Genomic DNA, 14,073 nt, shown 5'->3' with positions numbered 1-14,073 from the left:
TTTGAAAATAATAAAGTGATAAATTTTCTTGATATTACAGTCATTAGAGCCTCCGTGGCTCAGACGGCAGCGCGTCGGCCCCTCACCGCTGGATACCGTGGTTCAAATCCCGGTCACTCCATGTGAGATTTGTGCTGGACAATGCGGAGGCGGGACAGGTTTTTCTCCGGGTACTCCGGTTTTCCCTGTCATCTTTCATTCCAGCAACACTCTCCATTCTCATTTCATAGCATCTATCATTCATTAATAAATCACTTTGGGAGTGGCAACCCCATCGTAATAATAGCCTATATCTGCTTCATTCATTACATCCCTGACCCGGTCAATGACTGGAAAACAGGTTGTAGGTTTTCATTTTCATTACAGTCATTAATGACTCCAATAAACTTAGATATAAAATGTTTAGAAAACCCACTCAAAAAGTGAATGTAATCAGACAAGATTTCATGCACCCGAGAGCACATAAGAGGGCCTCATTTTATAGTATGATTCATAGGGCTTATAGTATGCCCATGTCAGAAGTAGATCATAAAAATGAACTGGATACTATTTATTTAATAGCTAAAAGTAACATGTTCAACAGGCAGTTTGTGGACAAAATCATTAGAAAAATTGAGAAGAAATTGTTTTCAACATAAACTAAAAATACTAAAAAGAAAGAAGAAAGTTACATCCTTTTCACCTACAGTCACAGCAAAATCTATGAAATTACGAATGTTATCAAGAAACTTAATATGAAGGTTTCTTTCAAGGAAACTAACAAAAACTCTCATCTTTTTTATAATCAGCACACTATTAATAAGGAAAAAATAAATTTCAGAAATCAGGAGTATACAAATTAAAGTGCCAGCAATGTCCCGCAAGTTACACTGAACAGACAGGCTGCAAATTTTCCATTAGATATAAGGAACATGACAATGTGTCAAAATACGGCAGATTCTCGGCAATGGCTTCTCATATGGTGGATACCAATCATACATTCACAGACATAAAGGCAGACCTTCAACAGCATTACTAATGGAGTGGAGGTATTGGAACAATGAAATAATATGGATTCACAGATTAAATTTTCTTTTGAAAATAATAAAGTGATAAGTTTTCTTGATATTACAGTCATTAATGACACCAATAAACTTAGATATAAAATATTTAGAAAATCCACTCAAATAGTGAATGTAATCAGACAAGATTTCATGCACCCAACAGCACATCATTCTTAAGTCTCTTTTGGTATTTAATGTTTCTCATTTAGCCACCCCACTGTAGAATAGGCTTGGCCTCTGTATCGTTGGGCCACAAGCCCACTTAGTGTTTTTAGTATTTCTGGAAGGAGTGCAAATGTTTTGCCTCCTTTGCATTTTGTTTATGGCCGGTTACAATCAACTTTTTTTTACATTGAGGCCATTTAGTATGGGCTCTCTTGCCCCTGTAAATTGATTGTGGTGTGTAGAAATGAGTCTGGTGTGAAGTTCCCTTGACGGACAGAAAGTTATAAACTGTTTAGCAATAGACAAGCCCACCTCGAAGATACCCTGTGTAAATTCCTTAATTAAGAACAATCGATAGGTTGGAAGAGAGCAATAAGAAACTCATGCCTTTGCGAGGCTGGACGATGATATAGTTGGAGCGCAGAACTCCCCTGTTGTGTGAAGGATAGGAGCAAATAGTGCTCTTGTAAATTTGGTACCTGCCAAGAGCAATTCAGCTCTTTTTTGTGTAAGTTAACATTTGTAATTCTCTCAAGTTTTGTACCTGATTTTTTGGACTTTAAGTCATTGTTGGAGCTGATGAGCTCAAATTGTTATGGTTCTTTCAGATTTTCAATTTATCAATTTTAAATTTAAAAAAAGGAGAATATAAAATTTCAAAATTTGTTGTGTTAAGTTATGCTAGAGTTAACTCCTTGTCCACCTATTCACCCCAACCGCTTCTTACACCGCTGTAAACCTCGGAATTTCCTTAACAGGAGAAGGACAGCTGATTCAGAAAGTGATGGCACTAGAGAGAAGAATATTCTGGACGTGGTGTTGGTTAAACCAGGTGAGCTCTATAGAGAAATCGAAGTAATACATGGTATTAGTATTCACGAAGCTTTTTTTGTCGTAGTTAAAAATAAATATGATAGAAAGGAAGGAATGTGAGGAATGTGAAAACAGATTTAAACCTTTAAAGGTGGTAATGAATGGTAAAGATCCACTATATTATAACAGAGAAGTAAGAAGACTGAGAAAGAGGTGCAAGTTGGAAAGAAATAGTTAGAAATGACTGTGGAAGTAAGGAGAAATTGAAAGATCTTACTAAGAAATTAAATCTAGTAAAGAAGTCAGCTAAGGATAACATGATGAGAAGCATAACTAGCAATCATAAAAATTTTATTGAAAAAAGGAAGGGTATGTACAGGCACTTTAAGGCAGAAACAGGTAGCAAGAAGGAAATTCCAGGAATCAGTAATGGACAAGGGGAGTGTGTATGGAAGGATCTTTAGAAGGCAGAAGTACTCAGTCAGCAGTATGTAAAGATTGTTGGTTACAAAGATAACGTCCAGATAGCTATTGCTATTAGTTTCACATCGCACCGACACAGATAGGTCTTATGGCGACGATGGGATAGGAAAGGCCTAGGAGTTGGAAGGAAGCGGCTGTGGCCTTAATTAAGGTACAGCCCCAGCATTTGCCTGGTGTGAAAATGGGAAACCATGGAAATGTCCAGATAGAGGAGGTGACTAATACTAAAGAAGTATTAAAATTTACCCATGATAACGATGACATTTACAATAAGATACAAATGTTGGAAACTAGAAAAGCGACTGGAATTGATATGTTTCCTGGGGATATACCATACTAAAGACAATGGGTTGGTTTATAGTACCTTATCTGAAGTATTATTCAATTATTGTTTGCATGAAGGAGCTATACTAAATGAATGAAGAGTTGCTATAGTAGCACCTGTGTACAAAGGAAAGGGTGATAAACATAAAATTCAAAATTACAGGCAAGTCAGTTTGACATGCGTTGGGAAAGCATTCTTTCTGATTAAATTAGACATGTTTGCAAAATTAATAATTGGTTTGATAGAAGGTAGTTCGGGTTTAGGAAAGGTTATTCCACTGACTCTCAACTTGTAGAATTCCAGCAAGATATAGCAGATATCTTGGATTCAGGAGGTCAAATGGACTGTATCACGACTGACCTATCTAAGGTATTTGATAGGGTAGATCATGGGAGGCTACTGGCAAAAATGGGTGCAATTGGACCAGACAAAAGAGTGACTGAATGGGTTGCTATATTTCTAGAAAGTAGAACTCAGAGAATTAGAGCAGGTGAAGCTTTTTCTGACCCTGTCATAACTGAGAGGGGAATTCCTCAAGACAGTATTATTGGACCTTTATGTTTTCTTATATACATAAATGATATGAGTAAAGAAGTGGAATCAGAGATACGGCTTTTTGCGGATGATGTTATTTTGTATACAGTAATAAATAAATTATAAGATTGTGAGCAAATGCAAAATGACCTTGATAATCATGTGAGATGGACAGTATGATGATAAATGGGGTTAAAAGTCAGGCTATGAGTTTTACAAATAGGAAGTCATCTCGGTTTTAATTATTGCATTGATGGGGTGAAAGTTCCTTCTTTGCTATTTGCTTTACGTCACACCAACACAGATCTTATGGTGATGATGGGATACGAAAGGCCCAGGAATGGGAATCATTGTAAGTGCCTAGGTGTCAATTTAAGGAAAGACCTTCATTGGGGTAATCACATAAATGGGATTCTAAATAACGGGTACAAATCTCTGCACATGGTTATGAGGTTATTTAGGGGTTGTAATAAGGATGTAAAGAAGAGGGCATATAAGTCTCTGGTAAGAACCCAACTAGAGTATGGTTCCAGTGTATGGATTATTTGATTCTAGAACTGGAAATCATTCAAAGAAAAGCAGCTCGATTTGTTCTGGGTGATTTCTGGCAAAAGAGTAGCATTACAGAAATGTTGCAAGAGTTTGAGCTGGGAAGACTTCGGAGAAAGGAGACGAGCTGCTCGACCAAGTGGTATGTTTTTTTTTTTTGCTAGGGGCTTTACGTCACACCGACACAGATAGGTCTTATGGTGACGATGGGATAGGAAAGGCCTAGGAGTTGGAAGGAAGCGGCCATGGCCTTAATTACGGTACAGCCCCAGCATTTGCCTGGTGTGAAAATGGGAAACCACGGAAAACCATCTTCAGGGCTGCCGATAGTGGGATTCGAACCTACTATCTCCCGGATGCAAGCTCACAGCCGCGCGCCTCTACGAGCACGGCCAACTCGCCCGGTAAGTGGTATGTTACAGATGCTGATTCCCATAGGGAACTTGAAATATTTGTCCTGAATGAGTACATTTATAATACCAACATACCTCCAAGGTATGCATAAGCCATGCATCTTGGTAGGTGTGCTACTTACCAATTAATGAGCCCAACTTAGCACACTGGGGTGAAACGCTGGCAACCATGAATGAGTTGGCTGGAAAATTTATAATGTCCAATAATGGACCACCTATACGGGTATTATAAATTTATTCATTCAGGACAAATATATCAAGTTCCCTATGGGAATCAACATCTGTGTCATTTGATGGCCAAGCAGGCATCAATTTTTGAAAATGAGATAAATGAGTGCATTGGCACTTCCGGTGGCTCCAAGTAGCCTATACAGTGGCCACCACGGTATGCACTAGGCATGTGTCTTGGTAGGTGTGCTATTTACCAAATGATGAGCCCAACTTAACACACTGGGGTGAAATGCTGGCAACCAGGAATGAGTTAGCTGGAAAATTTATATGTCCAATAACGGACCAACTATATTGGTATTAAGTGGTAAGTTCCGAGCTGGTAGTGGAGAGATGGCATGTAATGACATTAGTAGACAAATAAGTTTGAGTGGTGTCTTTAAAAGTATGAAAGATCACAATATGAAGATAAAGTTGGAATTCAAGAGGACAAATTGGGGCAAATATTCATTTATAGGAAGGGGGAGTTAGGGATTCAAATGACTTACCAAGGGAGAGATGTTCAATGAATTTCCAAATTCTTTTCAAGGCTAGGAAAACAACAGAAGGGGAATCTGCAACCTGGGCGATTGCCCAGTAGCGACTGACTGACTGCATTTTTTAAACAAACTGTAACTTGAAAAAGTTGATTACTAAAGGTGAATGTAGTGAAATTTTTTTTTCTCTTTTTCTGTTCCAATGAGTGTAGTAGCCAGTTTTTCTTCATTTTTTTTTCGATTTGAGCCTCTATGGACTGCGTGTTAACAACAAATCTCATTTTCAGTGTCTGTGTCTTGTTCGTCTGCCAGCTTTGATATCCTGCCTGTATTTCTTAAGACCGGCGATCAGCGCTTGTTTCCACTCCTCTGGTAAAGGGTCTCTCCGTCTTCTGAGTTCTGTCTCCACCATAAAACCCTGATAGCTTTTCATCATCCTTCTGAAACTAACCCTGTCATTGATTTTATCCTCCGCAATGCCCACTTCTCTCAGATCTTTCTCACACTCTTCAAACCATCTCGGATGCCATTGGTTTTAGAAAATTTCAGATTTTCTTTGTGAGCCGGTCATTATTCATATGGAAGTTGTGCCCATAAAACAGCAATCTTCTCTTTGAAATTGCTGTTGTTACTGGTTCCATCTTGCTGTATAATCTTTTATTGGATTTCAGTTGAACCTGCCCATCAACCCATCTGTTGCCTAAGATCTCCCATAGTAGCCCGTGTTCTCTTTTAAGTAGTTGATTGAATATTCCTTTTTGATTCATTCACAGTGTCTCCAAAGCCTTCTGGTCTAACAACAGTGTAATGTCTTAATTTGACTCCGAAACTCAGCATCATCTTATTATAGTCAATTGGAACATTCGCTCTAATTTCCAGATGCGGATATTGGTCGCTTCTTGGCCTAGCCCATTCTCTTGGATTACTTTAGCCAGGTACTAAAACTTTTTGACTCTTCCAATCAAAATTAAGATTCTATTAGAATAAAATTTATTGTGCCACCTATTCAATACAATTCAATACAATTCACAGTTTGAGATTAGTTACTTGTAATCTTCCAATTTTTCCATAGCCAGTTTATTTTTATTTTATTTTATTGATAATTTTATTAACAAAGCAATTATTGAAATCATTATCACAAACTAGTTGTTTTCTTTCTGAAAGAGGGATATTAATGGCTCTATTGGCCAAACTACAGAAGGCAGCTTTTTTCTGTCTTCCAGGATGAATCGAGTCTTGTCTGATGACATCACTGGTTTGAGCTGGTTTTCAGTAAATGTATTACTTAAGGCTACCATTTTTCCTTTTAACTGTTAAATTGAGAAAATTGAGGGAATTGTTGGATTTGGTTTCTATTATAAACTGAATACTAGAGGACCCTTGCTGCACTCAGATAACCTGTCTTGATATAAAATTGCTCCATGTGCTGGGTACTTTTTTGAACGTTTACTTTTAGGATTTGTATTATTATGTGTGAAGTGAATTTTTGTAGATGTCTTTATTGTGATGATGAAGGTCATTTTACATACTTTTTGTTTTGTTTTACAATTTATTTTATGTCGCAACAACACAGATAGGTCCTATGGCGACGATCGGATATGAAACAGCAGCAGTGGGAAGTAAGCAACCATAGCCTTAATTAAGGTACAACTCCTAGCATTTGCCTGGTGTGAAAACAGGACTATGGAAAACCAACTTCAGAGCTGCCGACAGTGGGGCTAGACCCAACTCTCCCAAATGCAAAATGACAGCTACGTGACCCAAACAGCGCAGCCACTCTCTCGGTTTTTACAAAAGATTTTGTATCATTAGAGTTAATGTTGTGTGTTTAACTTAAAAGTTTTAGGGCTAGATTACTTAATTTGGCATGGAACTTTGTCCTTTTGGCAGGCCATATTGTCCGGGAAGTAGTAGATCCTTTCAAATAATAAAAGTAAGTGACAACTGCATGTATTTACACATTGCACTATAGATATAATGTACATGATTTCAACCAAACAGCTAAGTGAACCGGAAAACTGCACGTGAAATACTCTCAATGAACCACGAGTCCACGACTGACCACTCAGTTATGTAGGCTACAGCGAGGAGACATCGTACTAGATGGCGCATGCGTGTGTGCCCTTTAGAATTCCCATCACACACATAGCAGGGAGTCGACCAGCAAGTGGCCTTGAAGTACTGGCGAGCACTTTGGCCATCAGAATGCTACATTTTTCTTTAATAATTTAAAAATAGACAGCAAGAAACTTTTATGCTTTTAATGACAATCTGAAAATCTGCTTTTGTCAGAATGCTTTAGGATGTCAATCGGTTCAGCCGTTCTCTCAAACTCATGGCAACAAAAATCAGCCCAGTGTTTTAAATATGCAGAAGATATGGGCCTATAGTATTAAGGCAGTCAAGCAAAGATGAACTTTTTATGATTTGTTGGTCTAAGATTTTATATATGTCATCTACACATCACACCCAAAAGAAAATTCCATTAAAGTTATTGATGACTTTTTTTTCAAGGTTGTCAGCCAAGATCCCTGATGCCAGTGAACCTATAGTAAGATCATTCTGTTGATATATGCTGTTATTAAAAGAAAAATAATGGTGGTTTAATACAAACTTTAATATGGTCAGAAATTGATTTTCTTGTATATTTAGATGGCTGTATTTACTTAAATTATTGTTAACCAAATTAATGGTTCTTTTATAGGTATACATGATCCATATTAATAATTTTAAATTAATGTATAATATGAGAGGGTAGTAAAATTAATATTTTTAGTGGTTGTTCTATTACAAAATTTATGTTTGTTTAAAAATGTATGAATAAAATGTTAGTTTATATGTATGACAAGTTTAAAAATTAATAATTGGTCTTATGGGTGCATTAGTCTTATGATTCTTAGGTGCTGCCTTTGCTGTGGGTTATGTTGGATTCATAATGACAAATTCAGAACATTCTTGTTCATTCAAAAGAAATGTGGAATATTTTAGAAGTTGTTTGATGTTTTTCTGTAGTTTGGCAGTAGGGTCTTTTGTTATTTCAGAAAACTTATCATTAAAGAATGACTCTTCTTTTTTTATAATACAACTAGTGGACCTGTGCGCTGCTCCACAGCATTTCATATAAATAGGTCAGATAACTCATCTTGATATGCCTGTCGTAGTCATATTGTTTTTCCTGCCCATTTCAATAATTTTATGAACATTTAATACCGAAAATAGTTTCAATAATTTTATGAACATTTAATACCAATAATATAGTTTATGGATTTTCCAAAAAAAAAAAGTGTTTATTTTTAAAGAAGATACCAAATACCAATTTTAATGTCTGCAACATCTTCAGTTGTACGATCCCGGCCGTATGTGAGTCTTACCCTACAGTTTTCTTTCCCAAACAGTAAGTCATAATATGTTTACCATACTGATTGGGAACGAACTTTGACTTAAACGGCATTCAGAGCGTCACAGTTAATCTCAGCTACGCCAAAGACTATGAATTCATCACTAATATTGTCATTTTCAGATTTTTAAGTTTCACCGCCTTCCTTTAGGGGTGCTAGGGGTTTCTTGCCCTTCCATTAATTTTTCCAGATAAAAGCAGAAATAAGTTTTAAGGAACACATCATAATCTTCACATACTGTTGGGTAGGCAACCCACTGATCGGACTTGTCTTGCGGTTTGCTTATCTTCCCCTATTTTATTCTTCACCACTTAGTGCCGAACTACCAATCAGATTTCGTTCAAACCACTTCATAATCCCTCTTAGATGTAATAAGAACAAACTGTGAAAATATCAGCAAAATCAGTCCAGTAGTTTTTGAGTCTATTAGCTTCAAACATACCAACACCCAATTTTATATATATATATATTACATTTTCTTTACCTATCAGCTTTTGTGATAATGAGGTTGTTGTATTTGATCTTCTGTTTTAAATTAGACAGTTGGGTTGCTGACAATTACTATGAAGTGGAAAATAAGTTGTCTTCATATAAATGATGTAGTTTTTTCTTACTATATATAATAGGCGAATTATGAATTCTTCATTCTGTTTTATATCTTGGTCAATTGTGTAGTTCTATGGCTGATGATGGCTCAAGGAGCCAAAACATGTACCCCAATTATGTAAAATAATCTAAGAGATTGTTATACTATGTATGTATTGAATAGATGGACACATAGATACTTCTTCTTTTGATATTATAGTCAATACGGAACCTGAAAAATGAATTTCATCACGTACAATATTCAGCTTAACTCGCTCCTTTTTAGAGGAACTTCCACTTATCCCAGGTATGAGCTATCAGGAGATTAAGCTCAGACATTCTTTTTTATTAATATTACATAACTATTTACACCATGTTTATAATGTGACTATGTCTGCCATTATTGTTCGCAAGCGAAGTGAAGCGAGTCAGTTTGGCCCTACCCGCTAGCTAATGGCCCACCACATGCACGTTCCCCTTAGGAAGGACAGCCCAACAGCAGGAGCACTGGACCCCTCTGCTAGTGTCTCTTGGAAACATGGAGAGGCTTGGGAGCCATGAGTGTTCTGGGTGTATTCAACTTTGGGCCTGTTCTGAAATTGTTAAGGCTGATTCAGAGAGAGAGAGAGAGAGAGAGAGAGAGAGAGAGAGTGTGTGTGTGTGTGCATGTCTGTGTGCGTGATGGCAAATGTGGGTCAGTCGAGGACACAGTCGAGTGTCAGAGGAGTGTGAGGGTCAGTGCAGGCAGTGTCATAAAGCGAGTGTTTCGTCTGTGGAGCCAAGTCACAACAGACTGTTCTGTCTGTCATTAAAGTATTGAATCCTCATGTCCAGCTGTTGTAGAGTGAATGTGGTGCAGCATGGGAGAGTTCAAAGAGGGATCGACAAGGGACATTAATTGAAGACTGTTGTAAGAGTATGACCAGTGGACGAGGGACAGTGTATGACATACAGAATTGTGCGACTGCCTTGTGCACAAGCTGTGAACTGTGTCATTGTGTTAGTGTATAGGGAGGATAATTGTGGAACTGTATTAGAGCACAAGTGACAGTAGTGGAACAGTGTGTAATGTGTACTGTGTAGCTAGTGTGATTGTGTTGACTAGTAAGTGATAAAGATAACAACCGGTGTGACTGAATTAGCATGAGCAGAGAGAGTGTACTTGTGCGTATGTGTATTGTATAAGACTCAGCAACAAATAAATCCTAGTCTTTAAGTGAACGGTACCAAGTGTCATTACTTCCTACCTGCAGTCATATAGTGTTTAAAAAGTACAAATAAATAAATCATGTAATATATTCATAGGCTTATTTTATTCTGAAAGAGAATTATAGTGTTTAAAAAGTGCAAATAAATAAATCATGTAATATATTCATAGGCTTATTTTTCACAATCTGAATGGTTTATTGTAACTACCACCACAGCACAGTACACGCATGCGCTATATAGCTGTTAACGCTACCCATGTCAGTCTTGACCGAAAAAATGTACTCTACATTAACAAACATGGAACAAAATGAAATTATGTTGCTTTTGGTCGAGTTGTCAGTCCGCAGATATATAAAGCAACTCTCCATAATATTCTGTCCTGTTCTAACCTTTTCATTTCCACATACCTATTGGAGCCTTCATCTATTCAAATCTGCCATATTCATGGTTTGTCCTCCGTAAGACATTCTTAACTCTCCACTTCCATCCAAACTAGGAAATTGTTACCTTTTACCTTGTGACCTGAATATTCAAAAAATTACATGTGGTAGAGATCTATGGTTTTATATACAGGCTATTCATTCAAGTTCATAAATAGAAATGATATCTGCTAGAATTAATACATGATAAAATTGCAACATCAAAAAATGAATATGAACAATATCTTACCTTTCTAATTACAATGGTTTCATAGACAGCCCATAGGTTTTCCAACACAAATTGGACAAAAAGGGGCTTTTTAGCTTTCTCTTGAGCTCCTGGCATAACACGCATTGTCTTGCTCTGTAGGTAATAGTCACCCCACAAACATTTCTGCAGCACTTTCTCCTGAACACCTAGCTTCTTGGCAAATATACGAGCAAAGTCCTGAATGCTGCAACAGATTATCAAGATGTTTTCGGTAGTTATTAGTAACCAACGATTACTCAGAGTACATACACAATTCTCATATCCACACTAACTGCCTTATATCTATCTGTCTACCTATCTAATCTAAAATTCAGCACTGTTGCAAGTAAAGAGTACCAACTTCTGCAGAACTGCATACCTTTATTGTTCAGGTGAATAACCTCTGTTCTAAAAACTTAACTGACGTGGAGCTCCAAAAACATCTTAAACCAATTATAATTTTAGTTTATCTTAAAGGTGCCAACAACATTATGTAGAGAAAAACTCAGATATTCTAGTTTTCTAATGTGAAATTATCTTCAATAAAAGGAAAACTACAGTGCACCAGTATATGGTGTGATAAAGGACCTAGAAGAAATAAGAATATAATGAACTGAAGTCAGCAACAGGATAACTGCAGGTCAGAATCAAGAACACCAAGAGTTTCCACGAAAGGATTAGACATACACACATACATTACATACATACAACCTGTGTCTGAGAAGTTTGGTGAATGGTCTCCTTGTTTGTACACTGTGTTAGTTCGGACGATGCGCTCACGCATACGCATTGTGAGACATGACACCAAGTGCCCCCTGTTGGTCAACTCAACACAGTTAAATGGAGCTGAATGCTGCAACACATCGCACGGAGTCAGTGTGAGGACTCGTGTCATTGCACAATGGAGTGCACAATAGAGCAACGTGTTAATATAAATTTTTACCTCCACCTAGGCAAAACGGCAACGGAAACACACGCAACCTTAGTGCAAGTTTACCACACTCAAGCAGTGAGTAAAAAGTGCGTTTTTGACTAGTTTAAACGCTTTCGAGGTAGAAAGGAAGGTGTTGAGGACGAGTCACATTCGGGTCGACCAACCACAAGCACATCTCCAGACAACATCGAACGAGTGCGACAGATGCTTGCGAATGATTGGCGACTATCCTTACGAATGATAGCAGATGAAGTGGGTGTATGCAAGGACAGTGTAAGGACCATTGTTCACAAACATTTGAGAAAACAGAAGATTTGTGCCCGGTTTGTACCGCACAAGCTGACAGACGAGCAGAAGCAAACTCGGATGGAAACGTCGGGAGATTTCATTGACGAATGTGACCAAAATGCGAAGGTGTTGAAAACCATCATTACAGGAGATGAGTCGTGGTGCTACCAGTATGATCCGGAGACCAAGAGACAGTCATTAGCGTGGTGTTCAGCGTCTTCTCCGCCTCCCAAGAAAAGTCGGCGCACAAAGTCCAAGATTAAGACAGTGCTGATCACCGTTTTCGACAGCAATGATGTCATTCGTCATGAATTTGTACCCCAGAGTACACCTGTCAACATGGAATTCTGCGAGGGAGTTCTGAAACGGCTATTGCAACGCATCAGACTGGTTCGGCCCACGACAATGCTCCTCCGCACACCGCAATCCGGGTGACCCACTTTCTCGCTGAACGCCAGGTGGCTGTTCTTCCACACACTCTGCATTCTCCGAATTTGACGCCGGCAGGTTTTTTGTTCCTCGTCTTAAATTAGCCCTGAAAGGCCACCGGTTCGACAGTGTAGCAGATATCCAACAACGCGTGACAAGGGTTCTCCGGGAGATTCCAAAAGAAGCGTTTACTTCCAGCAGCTTTACAGTCAATGTCAAAAGTGTGTTGTAGCTAACAGAGATTACTTTGAAGGCCAGTAAAGGAGTTTTGTGTGTAACTTACGTTGTCTTTATTTCAAGAGACCATTCACCAAACTTTTCAGATACAGGTTGTACATTACATACATACATACATACATACATACATACATACATACATACATACATACATACATACATACATACATACATACATTGTCATTGTAGACTGTTATGCCTTTCAGTATTCAGTCTGCAAGCCTCTGTGAAATTACTAATCACCATCACAATCCTCTATTTGTAACTAGTTCTGTGGCCTCACTTAGTTCTATACCTCTAATCTTAAATCATTATAAACTGAGTCTAACCATTGTCATCTTGGTCTCCCTCTCCTCCTCACTCCATAACAGAGACCATTATTCTCCTAGTTAACCTATCCTCCTCCATTCACCTCACATGACCCCACCACCGAAGCCGGTTTATGAGTACAGCTTCATCCATTAAGTTCATTCCTAACTTAGCCCCTGTCTCCTCATTCTGAGTACCCTCCTGCCACTGTTCCCACCTGTTTGTACCAGCAATCATTCTCGCTACTTTCATGTCTGTTATTTCTAACTTATGAATAAGATATCCTGAGTCCACGCAGATTTCACTCTCGTAAAGCAAAGTTGGTCTGAAAACAGACTGAAGTAAAGATAGTTTCGTCTGGGAGCTGACTTCCTTCTTACAGAACACTGTTGATCGCAACTGCGAGCTCACTGCATTAGCTTTAATGCACCTTGATTCAATCTCACTACCATCCTAGGAGAACACAACCCAAATACTTGAAATTATCTACCTGTTCCAGCTTTGTATCACAAATCTGACATTCAGTTCTGTTGAATTTCTTACCTACTGACATCAATTTAGTCTTCGAGAGGCTAATTTTCATACCATTCTCATTGCACCTATTTTCAAGTTCCAAGATATTAGACTTCAGGCTTTTGGCATAATCTGCCATTAAGACCAAGTTGTCAGAATAGGCCAGACTGCTTACTACATTTCCATCTAAGTGAATCCCTCCCTGCCACTTCCTTTCAGCAAATGATCCATGTAAACTACGAACAGCAAAGGTGAAAGATTACAGTATGTCTAACCCCTGTAAGAACCTTGAACCAAGAACTCATTCTTCCATCAATTCTCACTGCAGCCCAATTGTCAACATAAATGTCTTTCATTGATTTTAATAATCTACCCTTAATTCCACAGTCCCCCACTATAGCAAAGATTTTTTCCCTCGGTACCCTGGCATATATCTTCTCTAGATCTATGAAACATAAACACGACTGCCTATT

General features: G+C 38.1%; 1 protein-coding gene across 1 annotated transcript in view; it reads right to left on the bottom strand.

Annotated features, from left to right (window-relative positions):
- The window catches only part of LOC136861636 (elongation factor-like GTPase 1), a 279,187-nt gene that overhangs the window by 145,024 nt on the left and 120,090 nt on the right, over positions 1–14,073 (bottom strand). Inside the window, exon 7 of the mRNA XM_067138835.2 lies at positions 10,891–11,095. Within this exon, the coding sequence (XP_066994936.2) occupies positions 10,891–11,095 (205 nt within the window). The remainder of the gene's footprint in view (positions 1–10,890; positions 11,096–14,073) is intronic.

Source organism: Anabrus simplex, chromosome 1 (assembly GCF_040414725.1).
Source record: "Anabrus simplex isolate iqAnaSimp1 chromosome 1, ASM4041472v1, whole genome shotgun sequence".
Lineage (NCBI taxonomy): Eukaryota > Metazoa > Arthropoda > Insecta > Orthoptera > Tettigoniidae > Anabrus > Anabrus simplex.
Note: the sequence above shows the minus strand (reverse complement) of the source record. Positions and strands in the feature narration are given on the sequence as shown.